We start from the raw sequence: 23,969 nt of genomic DNA, 5'->3' as shown, positions 1-23,969 counted from the left end.
TCAAAATCTTGTTTCTATTTTTTTGGAATTTAAATATAAAAGCAAATAAGTATATTTTAATAATTTTATACATATTTATTAGAGCAGGTTCCATTTTTTGCACATGCAAAAAATATTCAAATTTCTATGTAGATTTTCACATATGCAAAAAATGGAACACGCCCTTAAATGAATTTTTTTAAAACATTGAAACTGAAAATTTCTGTACTATTGTTTTAAAATTTGCAGCGGGCCGGATAGAACCTCCAGGTGGGCCGTAGTTTGCCCACCACTAGTCTAAGATATGCCTCTTTGTTCACTCTGGACAAAGAGGTGATTATGGAATAATCGTCGATCCACTGGTGATATTCTGGCTTACCCATTTATGGACTAATTCAATGGAAAGGTTCGGTGAAACACAAGTAGTTGCTCTTGACATCTCAAAGGCTTTTGATCATATTTGGCATAAAGGTCTTCTAAACAAGCTTCCATCTTATGGTTTGCCAACTGTTTTTAATAATTGGTTATCCAGTTTTCTCTCTGATCGCTCACTGAGGGTGATGGTAGATGGCTCTCTGTCTTCTAACTTCTCCACTAATGCCGGTGTCCCCCAAGGTTCAGTTCTTTCCCCCACTCTTTTCCTCTTGTATATTAATGACCTTCTTCCATTGACTGGAAATCCTATCCATAGTTTTGCCGATGATAGCACATTGCATTCCACTTTCCATTTTGAGAAACCTTGTCCTGCTCAATCAGCTTCAACTTCTCGGAAATCTGCTACCAATTCCTCAAATGCCAATCTTCAGGTAATTCTCCAGCGGGGCAAAGACAACTTAGTTGATTTCAACCCTTCTAAAACTCAGTCTTGTCTTATATCTCGCCAAAAGGATTCTTCTGCTCCTATGCTTATCTTTAGTGACACTCCGATTTCTAGGAAAAATGATATATCTCTTTTGGGGATTACCCCGACTTCTAATCTCTCTTGGCACAAGCACATTACAAATATTGCTTCCTCTGCATCTAAAAAACTTGGTTTTCTCTTTCGCTCTCGGCGTTACTTTTCTTCCAAACAGCTGCTCATCACTGTGTATAAATCACAAATGCACCCTGCCATGGAATATTTTTCCCACATCTGGGGTGGCGCCCCCAAAACTTCTCTCAAGCTTCTTGATTCCATTCAGAAGAGGACAGTTAGGTTAATTAATGATTCATCTCTAACAGAGTCTCTCCACTCGCTTTCTCATAGATGTACTGTTTCTGCTGCATGCCTCTTCTACAGATACTTCCATGGGCACTGTTCTTCTGAATTGGCTTCTATAATTCCCGCTCTCTCTTTCAAAACAGTCCGAACAGGTGCCGCTACCAGCCAACATCCATTTACTGTCCAACTTCAAACCCACAGAACCAACTTTTCATCTTCCTCATTTATTCATTCAACTGCCGTTTTCTGGAACAACCTTCCTTCATACGTATTTCCTGGAAATTACAATCTACAGAAGTTCAAGTCCAATGTCAACAAATATCTTCTTTCGTCTTCTCAACCTACAACCAAAGCACGGTACTAAGTACTATAGATTCTAATACCTCTCGTGTTTGGGGTTCACATAAAAAAAAAAAAAAAATCACGTCTTTCTCCTTGTTGGCAAAATTCCTATATATCATTGACAAAACCCCATAAACTGTTCTAGCACCTTATCTGCACTGCCCAGAAAACTTCATGTTGGACTGTACAATTACCCATAGGCCTTTTTCATTTTTTACAACCTTCAATTAGATACCACCCAAAAGGTATGTTATTCTGGGAATATTGCAATCCAAATGTAGGTACTATACATTTACCATGTTAAAGCCCAACTGCCATTTTTCAGTGAAATTGCCTAATTTAAACATTACTTTTTTAGTAGCATATCCTACTACTGTCACATTAGTACATTATAAATATTAAAAACAGTAGGCAAACAAAGGGTATCATTAATAACATTACTCCACAAACAGCATTCATGATTAATGACCAATATGTCTCCTGCCACTGAACGATCCCTTTATCTATAGCTGTAACTTGCCTCTAACACTGCACAGTAAAATGCTTTTATCCTTATGTATTCGAAACAGAAAGTCTGCTTACTGCGAAACATAAAATATCTACTGAGCAGAAAATTAAGCAAGCCACATATATAAACACTTATTTCTAAAGCCAGGAAAGTATTACATGGGCATGAGGAAGTTTTTATTTTTAAATAAATAAATGAACACTACACCAACTCAGCTTCTCAACAGCCTAGTCCTAACGAACTGTTCAATTCCTTACCAGTTATAGCAGGGGAATTAATAAACCTACATCAACAACATTCTATTGGCACTTAAACAGGAAAGTAAAATTTACATTTTTATGAGTAAAAAAATATTTCAGTACTATACTTTCATACTATATTTAATGCTGAGATGAACTCTATGAATCTAACTAGTAGCGTCAGAGCCAAAGTAAACAGATAATGCATTGGTAGTCTGTTGGCAGTAAGCCACGAACTTTCTGCCAATTTCTCTATATGACTAACATTTATTCATATATACAAAATATGTTGATTTAAATATGAGAATGGAGGTTTGCAGTTAAGAAACATGGGCAGAACATAACTGTCACATAACAAATTATAACAGGCAAAGCATGATTTTTTAAAAATGAACAAAAAGGAGGCAATGTTTTTAGCATTTTCATTGTTCCTGGGTTTCTTGATTATGGCTTTTTGCTTTCAAATTTTAATCAAAAGCAAATTTTAACTGAATCCAAATTTTAATTATAAAATAAGAAACGAAGCAACACTCATTCTCACTAGTGCAAACACATGATTTTCTGCCTAAGAAGGTGCCTGCTCATACCCACCAAATGATGGCCATTTCCAGAATAAATAACATTACAAGAGCATGCAATTCCTTGGAGTGGCATGTCATGCATTGGTGCTGTGGGTGTGAATGTTGCTTTTAGGGTATTTTGGTATTGAAGTAGCAGAATTGCACCTGGCCAGTATAAAACTAAATGTAGCACTAATTTGCTACATTAATTTTGTACAATTAGTTTTCTTTTCCTAAAGTAGTTTTGTAGACAAACATAACCATGTTTATCTTTATAGTAAAGTTATGTTTGATTGCACAACACAGCCTGTTACATTTGCTTTAGTCACCCCCTCCCTCTTCTTCTTCTTTGGTTTGTAAGTTTCTTCTGTCATATTACTTATTCTTTAGTTTGAATAGTAGTGAGCAACACTTATTTTCTTTTTTATAGTATTAGTACTGGCAAATGATGCAAGAAAGCAACTTACACAGCGTCAGTCAATAAAAAAAAAACTTCCCATTTCACCTATCCATTCCCTCCAACAGTTTGTCTAGTTCTTCTCTGAATTTATTCAAACTACTATCCACTTCCACAAAAACAGACGAAAGTTTGTTTCAGCAATCAACCATCTACTGGCTAGAGGCCAACTTCTATTCTGTCACCATCCTTCCTCAATTGGAATTTATCTCCCCTCATGAGCAGTCTTAGCAAGAAGTACAATTCGATCAGCACTGAACTTGCTCAATCCATTGAAAGCCTTAAACATGTCAATTAGACCACCTTGCAAGTGCCCAGTCTCCAGATGCTGCAATTTGCAGAACTGAAGCCTTTTCAAAATAATTTTGATATCATATATTTGGATTTCAAGAAAGCTTTTGATACTGTTGAGCATGGAAGACTACTGTACAAATTGGAGCAGTATGGTATTAAGGGCAAGTTGCTACGAGGCCCGGGTCCAAATCCTGTCGATGACGCGAGGAACTTTAATGGCCTTTTTTCACTCCGTGGCTGAGTTAGTCGGTCTCAGGCGTAGATAGCAAGTTTTTTCCCAGAACTGGGGTTTTTCATCCAGCAAAACAGACAAATCGACCATAGAACACAAGCAATTAACAGACATATGATACACAGCATGGCAGATGAATTTAATTATTCGGGTGGCCTAAAAATAATTGTTTGTTGTTATGATTTTATTTTGAATATTGCAGAATTTTGGTTCTCAGGCAACAGAACTTCGCCTTGCCAAGTATAACTGTATTTGTAATATTTAAATGCTGCATTACTTTTTTGGTAATTAGTATTAATTTTTCTACAATAATTTTGAACAAGTTAATCTTACAGATCAGCTTTTTCCAAATGCGTCGACAGATCCCTGGGGGCCCGTAGACCAGTTCTAGAGGGTCCGCGAAAAGCTCAGAAAGTATCAAGTAATGTGCTTATTTTCTTAAAAAATATACTGATAGAATCACAATGAATTTGGATATAGAACATTACTTATTTTTGATATGGTTAGTATATATATATAATTGTATACATATTTCAAATTATTCATTCTATGTATAGTAAACTGATGATAAATAAAGTTTTCATTATATATCTGTATAAAAATAAGAATAAGGTTGAGTTGTTTCACACATAAAAATTTTTAAATTTTCTTTTCATAAAACCCTGTGTTCATACATACATATATATACATATATATAGGGGTCAGCAAACTTGTTTTGATTTTTGAAGAGGTCAGTAAATCTCCATAGTTTGGGAACGGGTGATATAGAAAATTATCAAAAAGTAAGTGCCCAATAATGATGACTTAGCATGCTAACAATGTGTTTTCTGTTCAGCTGCACACTGAAGATTTTTTACATTTAGCTTGGCAATTTATACACATTTAAATTTATTATGCAAAAACCAGAAATTGCCAGGTTCTGTAGTTGGAGATTTTGGATGTCTACCTGTAATAATAAAAGTCTCTGGATCAGAGTTTACCCTATATTAATATTTCAGATACCTACAGAAGCCTTCTGTTTCTCAAGGATTGCATTAATCCGTTTGTGTACTGCACGATGAATCCTTCGTCGATAAAGGATTGTTTTTGTGGACCTCACTGTTCTTGCCAATGCTGGCAGACTTTCACCATCAGCCATTCCCACACATGTACTAGATTCTGGAAAATCTGTGTTGTTCTGGAAAAAAATAAATAATAAATAAATATCACATTTTTGCAAATGTCCTCCACACATATATCCCATTTTTTAAGACAAATGAAAAAGGGAAAAAAAAAAAATAAATAATAATGTGGTAAACTGAAAATATTTTCACTTTTTCACTAACTGTGAACATTGTAACTGCATTCCTTTAATACTCACACAATACCTGACAGATTACATTCACTAGTAAGGAGTGCCAAACGTAGAATCTCAAGCTGCATGATGTAGTCAAGGCAATTTCGATCATGTATAAAGGAAAGTGACAAATGAACACATACCCAGGGGTCAGGTTCTTCATTATTAAAAATAAAAAAAAAACAAAATCTTAATTTTAATAATGAAGTATTACAACACAACACAACACAACAATAGAATGTGTATTACAAACCAGAATGGTGTTCCGACATGCTACAGTCCATCCCCAACGTAAATCAGTGACAACTTGTATCTACATATTCTTATACAGTGGATTCCAGTTATTTGGGCCACCGGTTAATTGGGGCAGCCATTATTTGGGGCAAATCTTAAAAAACAGAACACAAATGAGAAAATAGCCAGGGTTTACTTCGCTTAATTGGGACAATATGCCGTTTAATCGGGGCAGGAGACCGCAGCACTGGACATTACCCTACAGTTGTCTCCAACTGAACCACTTGGTTCAGTCGGATTTCTGGAGGTCACAACCATAAAATAATAAAAACAATTAGCAATCACCTGTTATTATTATTATTATCAGTCATATGGTGCAAGGAAGCCTGAGGCTTATGCTGCACCAGACAAAAAAAAAAAATAAATAAAAAATAAAATTACCCTGAGAGAGAAGTAGAAGGGAATCACCAAGAAAGAGAAGAATGATGATATCCAGCTCAGTACCCTGAGTGTGCCACGCCCATACTCACCAGATGTGAGCCCCTGGGGTTAATTATGGCGCAAGGAAGCCTGAGGCTTATGCTGCACCAGCCAAAAAAAAAAAAAAAAATTCCGAAGTTACCCTGAGAGACAGAGAGAGAGAGAGAGAGAGAGAGAGAGAGAGAGAGAGAGAGAGAGAGAGAGAGAGAGAGAGAGAGAGAGAGAAGTAGAAAGGAATCACCAAGAAAGAGAAGAATGATGATATTCAGCTCAGGACCCTGGATTTGTCAAGCCCATACTCATCAGATGTGAGCTGTTTATTGGGCTTTTCTGTTAGTGTAATCTATCATAAACGGATAGTAAACTCGATCTTGTTGAATTTGTGATAATATCGACAGCTAGCATTCTGTGGGTTATTATGGTGAAATGTGTTTACACTTCCATGGAATCTTCAATCATATAAAAAAATTAATTTTCAGAATCTTCTCTTCATTCCTATTTTTAAAGCTTCATAACTTACTCCGTTCTCACTTGCGAGTATTGTGTTACTTGCAATTTGTGTGTGCTGTGTTCTTTTTTATTGATTTCTTATCTTTTTACTGTTTTAAATTTTAACCCCCACCCACAAATGTCAGTGAACAGAAATATCAACTAGTTAGTATGTACATATTATAGTACGTATTAATTATTTCGATTATCACGTATCATTTAATTTTTTAATTGGTAAGGTAATAAAGGGTAAATTTGTGCTTAATATATCTTTACTTTTATAGCCTGTGGATAATATTCCTCCTATTTTCGCTAATTAGAATTGCTGTTTAATAGAGTTAAAATTCAATTCACAAACGTGATCACAAGGACTAGCGTTTACTACACATTGTATAGTGAATGGTACTTTATTATGGTGAGTGCATCGTAACGTGATTTGATTGTACAGTGAACCAGAGTTGGGGGAGTAAAGGTGGGTCCATTGTATTTTTAACTATTTACGTGAAACTTCAGATAAACTGGGGCAGCCACTTAATTGGGCCAAAATGCACCAGTGCCGATGTGTCCCAAATAACCGGAATCGACTGTATTATGAATCTGTTCTACATTGTGACCACTTCAGCACCTTCCAGGCAAGACTTTATCTCTCAGGAATGGTATGCATATTCATTTGTATATTCTATATACATGTACTACACATACAAATATGTCATCAAAGGTATTAGAACACCAACAGTTATTCATACAGGTAACAAAAAAAAAAAAAAAAAAAAAAAAAACAACTTTGCCCTTCAACATGGTAAAATAGGCCAATGTTTTCCTTTCAATACAAGTTTTGGCAAGTTTAAATAAAATAATTTCAACGTTCCTCATGAAGGAAACCTTTTAATGTAGTCAATCTCCAAGGCTGATTTTGCCTATCCAATTTAACACACAGATATGCAGTGAGATAAATTGGATAAGTTAACACTGATCAAGTCAACATGCACTGACATTATGACAGGGAACATTGTCCTGAATGTATAAGTCTTCAATGTAAAATTTTCACTTATGCAAGAAGTGCAACACTTTAAAATATCACAGTAGGGCAATCCTTTCATCATACCATCTATAAAAATCAGCAGCCCAACATCATATCGTGACACGTCTATCACTAAACCCAAATTCTTCCATCAGATTGAAATGATATATACTATGATTCATCACACTAGAGAATGCAGTTTTCAAAGTTGAAACATCCAATTTCTGCAAGCATGGAATCAATATAACTTTTGCTGACCACTGATATTTGAAACAATGAGTTTATGTGCTCCAGATGGCATTTAAAAAAAAAAAAAAAAAAATGAGCCTATTACAATGCCCTGTATGTGGTAATCATTCTAACCATCACCTGCATGTTACTGTACTTCCACAGTGATTCTGCTATAGCTAAATTATTCAGCTTTTGTAGTGGTACCCCTATCGGTAATGCCACTACAAAAGGAGGAATTCTGACATGAACATCATGCAGTAATCAGAAGTGAAGTGTTAACTGCCAGTCTGTATATGCCTTCTCAAATGCCAAATCATAATGCTATTAAACAAATTAAGAGTTGAACTGCACTTCTCTTTTGAGGATATTTTAACTAAGTTACTAGAGCCTTGTTACTTAGCCTTGAAAATCTGCTTCAATTTCATTATTTAAAATTTTGGTTTAAATCAGATCCATGATTCAAACAATGCGTCCAGCAATACCGTTTGAAAAAAAGGGTGAGCGTCATGAGAGAATAAGGTTGTTACCATATTTAGATATTGGTAATGGTAATTTTTTTTGAAACTTCAGGTTATCACCATTATTCACATTTTAATTCTCCTTTCAAAGGGACAAAAACTTTCTATAAAAATGGCATAACTGCAGTGAGGATTGAAGGAAGCACTGGTAAATGTTTCCCTCAATGTAAAATGTTTTAAAGTTAAATTTGGAGGGAGGCATGGCTGCATCTCCGTTTAACTTCTTTTTTTAATTTCCACGGATCATTTATAAAATTTGGCATGGGAGATGTAAAAAGGAGATCATTAATATACAGGGTATATCAAAGTAGCTTCACATATTTGGTGCACTTAACTTTTTCATTATGTTTACATAAAAGAAACGTATTGAACATGGACAGGTTAGTAATTTGAGTATTTAGGAACTGTTTTTAATAAACACAGCCTTGCAAATAAAAAAAAAAACAGAAATGGGTAAAACAAGGAAAGTGAATTTAAAAAATTCGCTTTTAAAAGAAAAATTATCCAAAAGGCAAAATTAGCTGTATAGTATTTAAACCTCTTAAAAAGGCTTAAAAACTATAATAAAAACTGTTATAAACCTGTGGAGAGCTGGATAAGAAATTGATAAAAAAAAAATTTTATCAATGCCTTCATATCCACAATATTACCAATGAGAAAAATAACCAAATTACCAAATATTTTGGGACAACAAATATTCAATGAAAGATGTTCGGCTCCTCATTTGGTTCATCTTGAGCTTCGTCAGCATTTTCTTCTTTCACTCTCACTGCCTGCACATCAATAAGTTCTTCGTTAGATAATTCCTTCTCTTCTTCCTCTTTAGCATGAACCTCCAACTGAAGCAGCTCTGCAACCTTCACAATCTTATCTGTAAACTCTTCATATGATTCATCTTTTTCAAATACTTCGAAGCTTTTTACATGCCATGGGCATATTTTCTTCCATGCGCCATTTAAACAACTTTTAGTAATTTCTGTCCAGGCTTTATTAATGTTTAAGATGTTGTGGTAAATATTGTAAGATTTCTAAAAGTCTCTTAACATAAAATTTTTCCCATCATCTACTGCAGACAATGCCTAATCAAATGTTGTGCATAAATACTATGCTTTTAAATTCGAAATAACACCCTGATCCTTATGTTGGATGAGTGAAGTTGTGTTTGGCGGTAGAAACATGACTCTCATGTTAGAATTGAAATCATCTAGATGCATAGGATGTCCAGGAGAATTATCCAATACAGCATTTATCAAACTGTGTTCCGTGAAAAATCATAATTAATAATTAAAAAAATAAAATAAAAAATAAATTTTGCATATTTGTAGCATACACCACTTTTCTATCATTATAACATTTAACATAATTTTTTTTCGGTTGTTAATATACTAGCATAGACTAATAATCAAATAGACCGCGGAACACTTTATTGTGGTGGGCTTTCGCATAGAAAAGTATGTGTAGAGATAATGGCATCTAAGAAGAAGCAGCAATGAAGTGATCTAATATGTCATTCGCATGCGATTTAGTCTGGAGTAAATGGGTTGAAGGAGAGGAGGAAGCGAACCGATATCATAACTAAACTCACATCCTTGTATAAATTTTTTTTGATAATTATTAGTATTTCAAAATATTATTATTAAAATGTGACCATGGATTTGTGGTTGAAAAAAGGAACTTTAAAAAGAGAAGCAAGTACTTCCAGTATTGCAACTGTGGTTGATGAAAACGAACACAATATTGTCACACTTCAAAGTGAGGATGAACAATAGCAGCCTTTTGCTCCCCCAAAAATCTCAAGTAAAAAAACAGGAACCAAATAATAAAAGACGAAAATAAAAGTATGATGACAGTTATCTGAATTTCAGATTTACATGTGTTGGAAATAAAGATGCTCCTGATGCATCATATATAATAAAATATTAGCAAATAGTTTTTTGGTTCCTGCTAAACTTGTGTTTCGCAAGTGTTCTGTGAATATGTTGTGAGATGAAAAGTGTTCCGTGACTTAAAAAAGTTTGGGAAATGCTGATCTAATAGAAGCAAAATCTTGAAAGGAACGTTGTTGTCTTTACAATATTTTTCAACCTCGGGAATGAAGCAGCATTTAAACCAATCCTCAGAGAGATACTGTTATCCATGCTCTTTGGTTCGATTGGAAATGCACGGGTAATGTGGTTTTATTGTTGTCCTTAAATGCACAAGGATTTCCAGAATGGTATAAAAGAAGTGGTTTTAATCTGTAAACTACCGCTGCATTAGCCCCAAGCAAGAGCGTGAACCTATCTTTTGATGACTTGAAACCTGGCATTGAATTTTCCCCTTTGGCAACGTACATTTGATCTGGCATTTTTTTTCCAATACAGAGTAGTCTCGTCAACGTTAAAAATTTGCTGGTTTGAATAGCTGCCTTCATCAGTAATTTATTCCAACACATCACAAAATTTCTCTGCAGCTGCAGAATCGGCAATGGTGACTTCACTGCATACTTTAACATTGTAGAAACCAGCGCGATCCTTGAACCCATTAAACCACCAGATCATCACCATCATCATCATCAGCCATTTTCAATCCACTGCAGGAAGAAAGCCTCTCCAGCAACTTTCCAGTTCCTTCTGTTTTGTGCAATGGCCATCCATTTACTACCCATAAACTCATGAATTTCATCTATCCATCTCTGCCTTTGTCTTCCAGGTTTTCTTCTAGCTCCTCTTGGGTACCATTCTGTTATTTTCTTAGTCCATCTGTCATCATGTCTTTGAGCTATGTGTCCTGCCCAAGACCATTTTAGTTCTTTAGTTTTGTCCTTTACTTGAGTTTGCTGCTAAATCCACGTGTTTCTCTTCTTATCTAACAGTCTGACTCCCAATATAATTCATTCCATTCTTCGCTGGGTATTTCTCAGCTTCTCTTCCTTTTAGTGAGTGCCCAAGTTTCACTTCCATAACTCACGGTGGGGAGTACACATTAGTTCAATATTTTATGTTTCAGACAAACTGAGATATTGCTCTTTCTAAGGAGGATCTGCTGTCAGCCTCGATGGTCAAGACAAGTCATCTGCATTGGCCTGGACCTCCACACCACCCAGATCCATGGCGAGGAATTCGTCTAAGACAAAGTTCCACAGGAGCGGCCCCAGGACAGAACCCTGGGGGCAGCCCCTGCGGATTGGGCGACTGAGGCATTTATATGGTGTGGTAACTTGCACTGCTCTATCAGCCAGGTAATCCTTCATGCAATAATAAAGATTCAATGGAAGGTTGGCAGCTCTGAGTTTCGCCAAGACGCTTGGCCACCAGAGGGTGTCGAATGCCCCAGCAAAATCCACTGCGATGACGAGGAAGTATTTCCTTTGACAATGGGTGGCTCTAGAGAGGAGGTTCTGTATTGCTTCGATAGTGGATTTGCCAGGAGTAAATCCATATTGCTTTGTCATGTTAGGATTTACTTCATTATAATGCCTTGTGATTCTGGTATGTAGCAGCCTTTCGAATATTTTACTGAGGGTTGGTAGCAGGGATATGGGTCTGTAGGAACTAGGTGTCTCTGGTGGCTTTGTTGGGTTTTTTAGGAGCAGTTTTAAATTTGCCTTTTTCCACTGTAGTGGAAATTTACCTGCTTCCAGGCAGCAATTGAATAGTTTTTTTCTATAGATACTTGCATGGCACTGTTCTTCTGAATTGGCTTCTATAATTCCTGTTCTCTCTTTCAAAGCAGTCTGCAACCAGTCAACATCATTTCGCTGTCCAAGTTCAAACTCACAGAACCAACTTTTCTTCTTCCTCATCTGTTCATCCAACTTCTGTTTTCTGGAATCACATTTCTTTATATGTATTTCCTGAAAATTACAATCTATAACAGTTCAAGTTTAACGTCAACAAGTATTTTCTCTCAACTTTTCAACCCATTCACAATACTAAGTATTACAGTTTATATATATAAAAAAAAGAACCCATACATAACAATGATTTTTGAGAATGATAAAAAAATGGTATAGAATGGTATAGAAAACATTTATTTAACATGATATAACGTAAGATAGTAAACTAATTATAAGGAATTATGGAAGATGTGGTTTCTTTCTTTGGCAATTTTTACTTTTTATTTAATTTAATTTTATTTTATTGTTTATTATTAGTTATATTTTGTAGTTTACAAAAATACACCTAGAGAAATCTAAGCAGACGCCATCACAGAATTTTTATTGCGAACTCCCCGAACACTTTCAGGAACACCTAGGGGTTTAGAAACCACGGGTTGGGAACCGCTGCTGTATGTCATTAACAAAACCCCATGATCTGCTCTTGGATGCTGTCTACATTACTCAGAAAACTTCATATCTGACTGGACAATTACTCCCAGGTCTTTTTCATTTTCTACCACCCTAAGTGTAGTACCACACAGTTGGTATGTTCCTCTGGGGTCTCTTCTACCCATATGCAGTACTTTGCATTTGTCAATGTTAAATTTCAGTTGCCACTTCTCAGCCCATCTATCCAAATTTTCTAGAAAGGGGTGCTCTTACCAAGAAAAGCTTAAGTTCTGCAAATTGCAACACTTGGAGAGTAGGCACCTGCGAGGTGATCTGATTGAGGTGTATAAGGCCTTGAATGGGTTGAGTAGGCTGAATGCTGATAACATTCTTTCTCTTGCTCAGATTAAGAACCTGAGGGTGCATAGATTCAAACTGAGGAAAGATGGTTGAAGAATAGATGTGCGGAAATTTGCCTTCAGTCAGTGGTTGATTAGAGGAACACAGACTTCCATCTTTTGTTGTGGAAGTTAATAATAGCCTAAATAAATTTAAAGCTGAGCTGAACAAGCATTTGGAACGAATGGAGGGGTGAAATGGGAAGGATTTTTTTGGCTGATGCTGCATAAACTTGCTTTCTTGCATCGTATGCCTCTACTAATTATAGACCCTGCTGCAGTAGTACACCACCATTACTGTCATTAACAATCCTGCCAACCTTTGTATCAACTGCAAACTTTGACACTAAGCCTGATATGCCTTCATCAATATCATTGAGAAATATACAAAACAACGGTGGGCCCAACACCGAACCCTGTGGGACTCCACTAATAACATTAGTTCATCAAGGGCAGCATCCACTGATTACCACTCTCTGTCTTCTTCCACTCAACCCCCCTTTTATCCATTGTAACAACTTACCCTTAATACTATACTGCTCCAATTGGTACAATAATCTTCCATGTGTAACAGTGTCAAAAGCTTTCCTGAAATCCAAGTATATGATATCAAAATTATTTTTTGCATCTAGTTCCTTTGTAACCACATCATAGTATCCAATCAGATTTGTCAGACAAGACTTTCACTTAACAAACCCATGCTGTGCCTGAATTATTGCTGCAGTCTTGTCTAGATGATCTTGCAATGCACCTTTAACTAGTGACTCCATTATTTTACCTGGAACAAAAGTTAAACTAACTGTTCTGTAATTACTCGTGTCACCCTTATATCCCCCTTTGTGAATTAGTGATACATTTGCACATCTTCAGTCCGTGGGGACTTCCCCTGAGTCCAAGGATGCTCTCATAATTATGGCTAAGGGTTTGCTTAGTTCCGTTGCTGCCTCCTTTAATATAACTGGATAGATTCCATCCACCCCAGGTGCTTTCTTATGTTTAAATTCAACAATTTCCCCTCCACTTTGCTCTCAGTTATTACAAAACCATTAAGAACTGTTACAATTTGACAAACTTCTGGGATTTTCCTTCCTTAATAACTTCTCATGTGTGAATGTAGATGCAAAATACTCATTCAGTTTGTTTGCTATCTGAGCAGGATCATCAACAGTCGAACCATCTATATCAAGTGGAGCAAACTGATTCATCCCCTTCCCTTTAGAGTTTATATAAGTAAAGAAATCCTTGATGTTTTTTTTAGCATCCCTTGCCAAAGATTTCTCGTAATCTGCCTTTGCCCACGACAAGGGATGGAATAGACTTCCATCCCTTGTCATGGAAGTTGATAGCCTAAATAAGTTTAAGGCTCAGCTGGACAGGTATTTCGAACGAACAGAGGGGTGAAGTGGAAGTGGTTATTTTTTATTTTTATTTATTTGGCTGATGCTGCATAAGCTTGCTTTCTTGCATCAAATGCTTCTACTAATGCTAATGCTAATCTCCTTTGTGACTGAATTTTTTTTTTTTTTTTTTTTTGATTTGGTAGTTGTTGGCGCATCGGCTTCTGTGGCCATATTGCACCTCCCAAGGTTTTTGCAGTACTTTGATCCAAGCCCGAGGCGGGAATCGAACCCGCGACCTTTGGGTTGCCGGGCAGGTACTTTACCCACTCAGCTAGCCCGGTCGGCTTGTGACTGAATTACAGACTAGCTTAAATCTGACATAGGCTTCTGTGTCGCCAGATAATTTATATCCATCCCATGCATTTTTCTTCTGTGCCACGAGTCTCATTAGTTCATTTGATAACCATTTAGGCCTAAACCTTGAACAATATTTCTTAATAGGTATGAAAAGTCTAGTAGCTTCCACGATTAATTCCTTGAATGCTTCCCACTTAGTATTTGCTGTTGGTAACATCATTGGCTGGTCCCACTGTACAGAATTTAAAACTGCCTGAGACTACTGTAGTCACTTTTGCAAAAGCACAAACCCTTCCCATTACCCTCGAGGGTAGTTATATTTTTGAGTAAATCCCACAGCAACACACTGTGATCACTGCCACCTAGTGGTTCCTTTATCTGCAGATTCTTAATATATGAAGAATCACTGCTGATAATCAGACCAAAAGTATTACTCCCTCTGATTCCCTATTGAACATGTTGCCGTAGAAAATAATCATCCAATAAATCCACAAAATCTTGCTAGTGTGCAAGTGACCAATGCACAAGTTCTAGTCAATATCTGGGAAGTTAAAATCTCCCATTATAACATAATCTGATTTGCCAGGCCATTTATTTCTCTGTACAGTTATTCATTGTATTCATTAGATTCATTATTCCTACAACATACGTACTCCTACACAATTTTGTTTCCCAGTGCTTATGTGACACCAAACTCACTCAACATTGCACTGTCTACCCACATTACCTGGATGCACTTCCTTAGATTTTATGTGTTTCTTAACTAACAGCATAACCCTTCCTCCCCTCCCCTCCTGTCTATCCTTTCTGTACACAATGTACTCACCAAATTCCAATTCTTCATTCCTTATATCTGTGTGAAACCACATCTCTGATGTCTTGATCAATTTCCCAACAATATATGACTTTATCTTGATCAGCACCACAAATTCATCAAATTTATTTACTAAACTCTGTGCATTGGTGTACATGCACCCGTTTTTACTCTTCTTTACTGTAGTATACCCCATTTATTAACTTGTTCCACGACGACTCCCAGCAGTCCTTGAAATCCGAAGCACCTTGCTTTCCAGCCTGCTGCACATTTCAATAGACGCAATGCAAGAATCACATTCGCCACTGCCTGCAGCTACTGTTAATATATTAGTCTGTGAATCCCTCCAAAGCTAGCAGTTTTCCAACCTGCCTAACATTGCCTCGATAGAATCAGCAAATATTCTTGAACCCTTTCTATTTAAATGTATCCCATCCATGTAGAAGCAGTCTCTCTTGTTAACAAGCACATACCAAGCTGAGAAAAATTATACCCCATGAGCCTTGCACAATCTCTCCAGGGCAAACTGATTTCCAAGTCTCTCATCAAACTGATTGACAAGGCTCTCATGAAGTTCTCTGAGCAGTGCAGACGGGCTGCAAGAGTAGCTCATGGTGTATTGTCAATGATATATAGGAATTTTTCTAGCAAGGATAAGGAGGTGATTATTCCCTTGTATAAGGCAATGGTCAGGCCATCAGGCCATACCTAGAGTACTGTATACAGGTCTGGAGGCCTCATTTCAAGAAGGATGTAGAGCTGCTGGAACGAGTACAGAGAAGGGCAACAAGATTAGTGAATGGAACAAAGGGGTGCTCTTACGAAGAAAGGCTTAAGTTTTGCAAATTACAGTGTCTGGAGATCAGGCACCAGCGAGGTGATCTGATAGAGGTGTATAAAACCTTGAATGGTTTGAGCATGCTCAATGCTGACGGGATTCTTCCTCTTGCTCAGAATAATCACCTGAGAGGGCATAAATTCAAATTGAGGAAAGACAGATGTAGGATAGATGTGCAGAAATTTGCCTTTAGCCAGCGGGTGGTTGGTTGGTGGAATAGACTTCCATCCCTTGTTGTGGAAGTGGATAGCCTAAATAAGTTTAAGGCTCAGCTGGACAGGTATTTCGAAAGAACAGAGGGGTGAAGTGGAAGTGGTTATTTTTTTTTTTTTTATTTATTTATTTTTTTTTTTGGCTGATGCTGCATAAGCTTACTTTCTTGCATCAAATGCCTCTACTAATGCTAATGCTAATGAGATATTCCCTCCTATTGTGTCTGGGCAGAATTGTAGACACTTTCAAATTTAACCCTAACTTACGACTTTTTTTCAACATTGACCTGTACTTGTTAAGTCAATCCACAGATCTACTCATAAAACGAGTCGTACCAATGTGTACTTAGGGTTCGTGAGAAAAGGATTAAGTGTGTTGGTTGCGTGGTTAGGATTGTCTGGTATTCTAGTAGGTAAATGAACAATCTGTACAAGGTTATTAGTAATTGCAAGTCTCAGCACCTCATACAGCTAGGTCTATCTGACTATAAAACAGAAGCCAGCTGGAGTTGTAAAAATTAAAATCACCAAGGAAAATTACTTCACCGTTAGAAAAGTTGGACTGGAGAAAGTCAAGTTCAAAGAGTTCCTAGTGATTAGTGTAGTTGGGAGAACCATAGAAACAGATGCATTTGACAGAATGTGGTGGAGAGATTTTAAGCCAGAGAACATCAAAAAGAGGAGACATGGGATTTGGCAAACTGTAAGTGGAAATGGACATCGCTGAGATTAGAAACGAGATCACGTATATTTGTGAAATGAACAAGGAAGTGTTGCAGTAGCATGTAATTCCTATCATTAACTAAAATGCTAACTTTTGTATCTTCTGCAAACTTAGCATTAAACTTGATATACTTTCATCAATATCATTAATAAATACCGAAAACAGTAAGGAACCCAGCAATGAATCCTGAGAGATTTCATGACTAGTAATATTAATTCAAGATGAGCAGTGCCTATTAATAAGCGCTTGTTATCTTCTGCCACTCAATCATCTATTTATGCATAGCAGTAACTTGCCTCTATATAATAGCCAATGACCCATTATCAGTATGTTATTGTATTTAAAAAAAAATAGTTATTAATAACATGAGTATTAGTACATATCATTAGTATGATATGAACTCATAACAGCATGATAACACTGTATTAAAAAAAAAAAGTTATTAATATATTTACATGTATAGTTTCATATTCAATTTGGTCTGTGGCACTACCTCAAATATAAAAGTCAAAAAAAAAAAAAAAAAAATTTACAAAACACCACCCAAGATTTAAAAAAAAATAATAATCTATGTGGCTAAAATAAATATGTAGCAAATTTCATTTGTAATTCTTGTTCAAATCAATTATGAGACCAGTTGAAAAGAAAATCTCAATGCCATTTGTGACACCCATGATATGAAAGGAGCCAAAAGAGAATTTTGGTGATTGTTACTCTTGTAATGTGAATGTAACAGAATTCGGAATGAAGAATAAAATGAGACTAATCTGTTACAATGACAGTATGCCAATTCTGGTACCTTCAGAGCATGGACTAGATTTTTTTAGAAGACAAAATGGAGTGTGATGAAGGTGTGATTTGGGAAGAACTTCAGCCAATCTTGGGTGCACACCCAACAAAGAGGCATCAGAGTAAGCTATTTACCCAAGACAAGTTAAATGGCTCATTTGAGATTCTAGACATCTTGCCTCGAGACCAAAGGAGAAATACTTGGTTAAGGAGAACACCAAATTGTTACACTATCAAAAAAAAGAACCAAGTTTTGGTTCTTTTTTTTTGGAGTTTTCAAGGAATTGTCACAAGTACATATTATATTTGAATGATGCCTCTTTGTTGACTCCTCACAGCAAAGTACAAAAGTTGCTCTAAAGAATAACAAGAACTTAAAACCATTCATCCATTGTCCAGTCTGTTCATCTAAAGTTTTATGTTATAGTATGCCACAAACGTATCATCGACTATAAAACAATAGGATCTGCTAAATCCACAAATGCGTGACCCTCCAAGCTATTCCATAGCAATGTTTGCTGTGACCGAGCTGATAGATGCATCCTTAGCTGTACCATGTATCTGATGGTAGAAGGTTTCACTGAACATGACAACACCACCAGTCAGGCACAACGAGGACAGCGTAAATGTCAATGGCAGATAGTGAAGTTCTGCTGCTCAGAGTGGGGTCATTGTGAGAAGTTCTTTGGCTAGTTGGACGGGAACCAATGTGAATAGTGACACCATGTCAAATGAGGCCATAACCTGTTCTTCAGTAATGGTAAGACCAGAAACTAGGTGCAGGAACTCTCCACTGTTCGAAATTGTCTGGACAGCATTGCCTACTAGAGGTGAAAGTACACTGGCGACAAACTTAGATGACTCATATGTAGGGGAGCCATGGTAGGAGATGATAGGTTGTAAGGGGACATGTAGTTTGTGGACTTTTGGCAGACCGTAGAACTGTGGGAGTTGGTATCTGGAGGCATGTAAATGCCAGCACATGGAATCAGAAAACTTATGACTTGAACCAACCGTAGACCAAGCTGTTGACTTTGGCCTCCCACTGCTTCAAGATCTTAATGGGAGGGTCGTGCACAAGTTCGTGAATGGAGGTGTCTTGCAAAAGAGATAGGGCTTTCATCTGGTAGTCTGAACGATTCAGACAGATGGTATGCCACATTTATTTGCTGGTAGGATGAAGATGGAATTATCTATTTTCAACAAATTGAGAGCAGAGATTTGGCGTAGGTTAAGTTTGGAATTAACAGGATGGGCAAGCTGCAGGATTGTTGCAGTCTTGAGATGAATCACATTGGCAGTCTTTGGCTAAACATGTCAAAGATGCCTCGACACCCATGGCACAGGGTGAGGAATTCCACTTGTTCATCTGATAAGCGTCTGTCACTCATGTTCAACACAAACTGAGAGCAGTAGATGGGAGAAACTCGTTGCGGGCAACTGGTGGCGCTGGCCTCACAAACTAGATCATCGAATTTGCTTTGTTGTCTTGAGCGATATTGGTCGGATACTCGGACCGCTTGGAAACAAATCTGGACAATATTGGAATATATAGAGGAGGGGGAACATGTCCCTAAGCTAAAGCACGAGAACAGCTAATCCAAATTTGTAGAGTTTTGAGACTAAAATTCCGACAGGCATGTTGCTTACGTTCGTGGGGAAACGGTGCTCTTTGGTGGAAGCCCTTTGGAATGAGGCAGTTAGCTTTGCACTGGTGTGTGATTCGAAGATGTTGACTATTGCGGGATATAAGGTTGAAGCTGTTCTGTAGCTTCACAACAATGCTGTAGTTCTGCTGGCCAAATGCAGTATGTATAAACTCGAAGGAAGTCTCCAGGATTCATTCTAAAATAATTATTCAGCAAAAATTCCTTTTATACTGATAAAATAATACAAAACAAATAAATCTACCAAAAGTTTTCGGGCCTGTGTAGTCCTTTTTCAGTTGAGGAATGAGCGTTATTATAAAATAAATACCAGCGCACAGCCATGGTGATCATGAGAAGTGAAATGTGTAACACGGGTGCAAGTAACAGTTACTTGTTTGAAGTAGAGGCTTGTGGCTGTGACTATAGTGTTTGAGTATGAAGCATGTGCCAATCCTTATCATTCTGGAGGATAGGATGGAGGCATCCTCCTTTATATCAGTTTAAAACACCTCGGCAACATGAAATGTGTAGCGATTCCAACGTCATGGTGCAGATTGAGGTTGTGCTGGGAAGACCAGAAGTGCTCCATGATCGCTGAATGTTGAGAATCTGCAGAGCGGATTGCTCTCTCATGTTTGGAGATGCGATCTTGGAGCCTCCTGCCAGCTTCCCCGACAAAGCAGCCAGTGCAATCACAGCAGGAAATGCAGTACACCTAGACGCTTTGCAAAAGGGTGTGTGTGGATTGGTGTTTTTACCCTCGATTGGAGGGACAGGAACTTCCTGCCTGGTAGTTGCAAGCACTTTATCCAGTGGGCTTGTAAGATTTTAGAGAGCTGTTATGACATGCCCGGGTAGATGGGGGGATAAAGGCGGTCGAGGTGGTGTCATCATTACAGAGGGGCCCCCAGGGTGTGCTGCGTAAACAAGGGCCTGCAGGTCACACTTATCAAGGGCACTTGCAGGGTAGCCACACTCAGAGGGTAGATTTATTTGTTTTGTATTACCAGTATTAAAGGAATTGTTTGTTTAAACCCTGTTATTTTTATCAATCTCTCCAGATTTGTGAAATGAATTATTATCTTAGAATGAATCCCAGAGACAGAGGCCCTTTCAAAAGTTAACAGAGGGGTGAATGATGCGCTTGCTTGCTACAAAGAAATCTACGATGAAAAGAAAAAAAGCCACCGTCCAGTCATCTATTAATATGTTCTTTCATAAGGTTGAGTGGCCAACCCCTTCTAAATCTCCACAGCTCTCAACCACCGCAGTGGCGTACTTATCAGCTGAAGATGTTGATTCTGGTAATGATGCTCGAGAGGTAAAACTTACTGACGTTATGCCTGTCTCCCCTCTTTTTTTGTAATTTTATAATTGTGAATTTTTTTAAAATTGTACGCTTTAGTAATTTTTCCTGCACATTAGATAAAAAATTGATCAATCAATTAGTCAATCAATTCAGTGAGCACAGTTGCGAGTGATGCACAAGCATGGGGGAACTTCTCTGACTTATGTAGCGTTCCATGGAACGCAACCCTTATGTAAGTTGGGGAGTTCCTGTATATAAATGGTGCCTCCGTAGCCAGGTGCACAGGAGTGGCAGTGCACAGCACACGCTTCTTGATTAGACCAGGGTTCGAGCCCGTGACCACCAAATACAGAAAGGTGAGGGAATGACCATCGCATATCCCCAGAGCAATATGGCTTTAGTTGCTAATGCTCCTTAAAACCAAATAACAACAACAACCTGTATATAAAAAAACTGTATTCCATTCAGAGGACTATGCTCCTGAAGATGGCTCTAGTTTGTAGAACTGTCTCCACTGATGTGCTACAGATTGTCACAAGGAAAATGCCAATTGACCTCTTTCTGATTTACAGAGTAATGACTTTCAACGTTCAGTGTGAAACTCCTTTTATTACACGTGATCTTGAGTTGGATTTGGCTAATGCTCCTAAGAATGAGGTCAAGCGATTCTTAGCTATCTTAATGACACTTTGCAAAAGAGTCATTAAGATAGTTGAGTCATTTAGAGTCAATAGAGATGGGCTAACTCAAATAAAGGTGATATAACTCGTAGGTTCTTTCCCTCTGTTGTTGATGTTCCGTCAGAAAAACGGTTTGTGACTAATCAACAAACTATGCTTTTATTGTTTATGTGTTATTTGATTTTTAGGAGCATTAGCAACTAAGGCCATGTTGCTTCAGGATATGCGGTGTTCATTTCCTGACCTTTCCGCATCCTCCGTATTTGGTGGTCATGAGCTCGAACCCCGGTCTAATCAAGAAGCGGGTGCTATGCACTGCTGCTACTGCCCAACTGGCCATGGAGGCACCTATGCTTTTATTAACCGGTCATGGCTCATTTTTTGGCAAAGCTGAATCAGCTGGGTATTTCAGAAAGGTCGCAGTGTCACTGCACAGCTCTGGAAACACGGAGTCATGTTTTATATTATTGTCACGAGTACTTGGATTTCAGAAATGAATTTTTTTTTTGCTAGTCCAAATCTTGCTGACCTGACTGAGGGCAATGAGGTTCAATTAATTAAGACTAAGGAAGATTTTCAGGCATTCCAAAATTTTTCTAAGAAATTGTTTCAGAGAAGATTAGTGCTGCTTGAAATCAAGAAAAGAAGAGTAGAAGGATTACAAACTAGCATCTCATGCTGACTTCATAAGATCAGTAGGTCCTTGCACCACTTTGGTCTTATTTCTTTCATATGGCTCATTGAGCCATGTGCTTGTCCTGTAGCTCCTTGCCTCAATTTATATTTCTTTATCTCATATAAATCTGTATATCATATGAATCTGTATAATATACACCTTCCCTGGGGTGGATGGGAGCTATTCAGTTATATTAAAGGAGACAGCAAAGGAAGAAAGCAAACCCTCAGTCATAATTATGAGAGCATCCTTGAATTCAGGGGAGATCCCCATGGACTGGAGATGTGCAAATGTGTCCCCAATTCACAAAGGGGAATCGAAGGGTGACATGAGTAATTATAGACCAGTTAGTTTAACTTCTGTTCCGGGTAAAATAATGGAGTCAACTGGATAAAGATGCATTGCAGGATCATCTAGACAAGACTGCAACAATAATTCAGACACAGCATGGGTTTGTTAAGGGAAATTATTGTCTGACAAATTTGACTGGGTATTATGATGTGGTTACAAAGCAACTGGATGCAAAAAATAATTTTGATATCATATACTTGGATTTCAGGAAAGCTTTTGACACTGTTGCGCATGGAAGACTACTGTACAAATTGGAGCAGAATGGTATTAAGGTAAGTTGCTACAATGGTTAAAAGGATGGTTAAGTGCGAGAAGACAGAGAGTGGTAATCAATGGATGCTGCTCTTCTTGGACTAATGTTATTAGTGGAGTCCCACAGGGTTTGGTGTTGGGTTCACTGTTGTTTTGTATATTTATCAATGATATTGATGAAGGTACATCAGGTATAGTGTCGAAGTTTGCAGATGATACAAAGGTTGGCAGGGTTGTTAATGACAGTAATGGCAGTGTGCAACTGCAACAGGATCTAGAAAATTTGGGCAGATGGGCTGAAAAGTGGCAACTGAAGTTTAACATTGACAAATACAAAGTACTGCATATGGGTAGAAGTAACCCCAGAGAAACGTACCAACTATGTGGTACTACACTTTAGCATTAGCATTAGCAGAGGCATATGATGCAAGAAAGCAAGTTTATTCAGCATCAGCCAAAAAAAAAAAAAAAAAAAAAAACCCACTCCCATTTCACCCCTCCGTTCGTTCGAAATACCTGTCCAGTTGAGCTTTAAATTTGTTTAGGCTATCAACTTCAACAACAAGTGATGGAAGTCGGTTCCACCAACCAACCACCCGCTGGCCAAAGGCAAATTTCCGCACTTCTATCCGACATCCGTCCTTCCTCAATTTGAATTTATGCCCTCTGAGGTGATTATTCTGAGCAAGATGAAGATTCCCATTGGCATTGAGCATGCTCAAACCATTCAAAGCCTTATACACCTCTATCAGATCACCTCGCCGGTGCCTAGTCTCCAGACTCTGTAATTTGCAAAACTTAAGCCTTTCTTCGTAAGAGCAACCCTTTGTTCCATTCACTAATCTTGTTGCCCTTCTCTGTACCCGTTACAGCAGTTCTACATCCTTCTTGAAATGAGGCCTCCAGACCTGTATACAGTACTCAAGATGTGGGCTAACCATTGCCTTATACAAGGGAATAATCACCTCCTTATCCCTGCTAGAAAAATTCCTGTATATCATTGACAAGACACCATGAGCTACTCTTGCAGCTCGTCTCCACTGCTCAGAGAACTTCATATCTGCCTGCACAATTACCCCCAGGTCCTTTTCATTCTCCACCACTGTCAGTGTAGTACCGCAGAGTTGATACGTTGCTCTGAGGTTACTGTTTCCCATATGTAGTACTTTACATTTGTCAATGTTAAACTTCATTTGCCACCTCTCAGCCC

The 23,969-nt window shown here is 37.7% G+C and overlaps 1 protein-coding gene across 1 annotated transcript in view; it reads right to left on the bottom strand.

The window, feature by feature from the left end:
- Positions 1 to 23,969, bottom strand: part of Pbp95 (proximal sequence element A Pbp95) — a 542,864-nt gene that overhangs the window by 129,822 nt on the left and 389,073 nt on the right. The window contains exon 16 of the mRNA XM_090372002.1: positions 4,819 to 4,989. Coding sequence (XP_090228128.1) covers positions 4,819 to 4,989 — 171 coding nt within the window. The remainder of the gene's footprint in view (positions 1 to 4,818; positions 4,990 to 23,969) is intronic.

The sequence above is a fragment of the Mastigoproctus giganteus genome, chromosome 4 (assembly GCF_048544385.1).
Source record: "Mastigoproctus giganteus isolate SK-2022 chromosome 4, ASM4854438v1, whole genome shotgun sequence".
In the NCBI taxonomy this organism is placed as follows: Eukaryota; Metazoa; Arthropoda; class Arachnida; order Uropygi; family Thelyphonidae; genus Mastigoproctus; species Mastigoproctus giganteus.
Note: the sequence above shows the minus strand (reverse complement) of the source record. Positions and strands in the feature narration are given on the sequence as shown.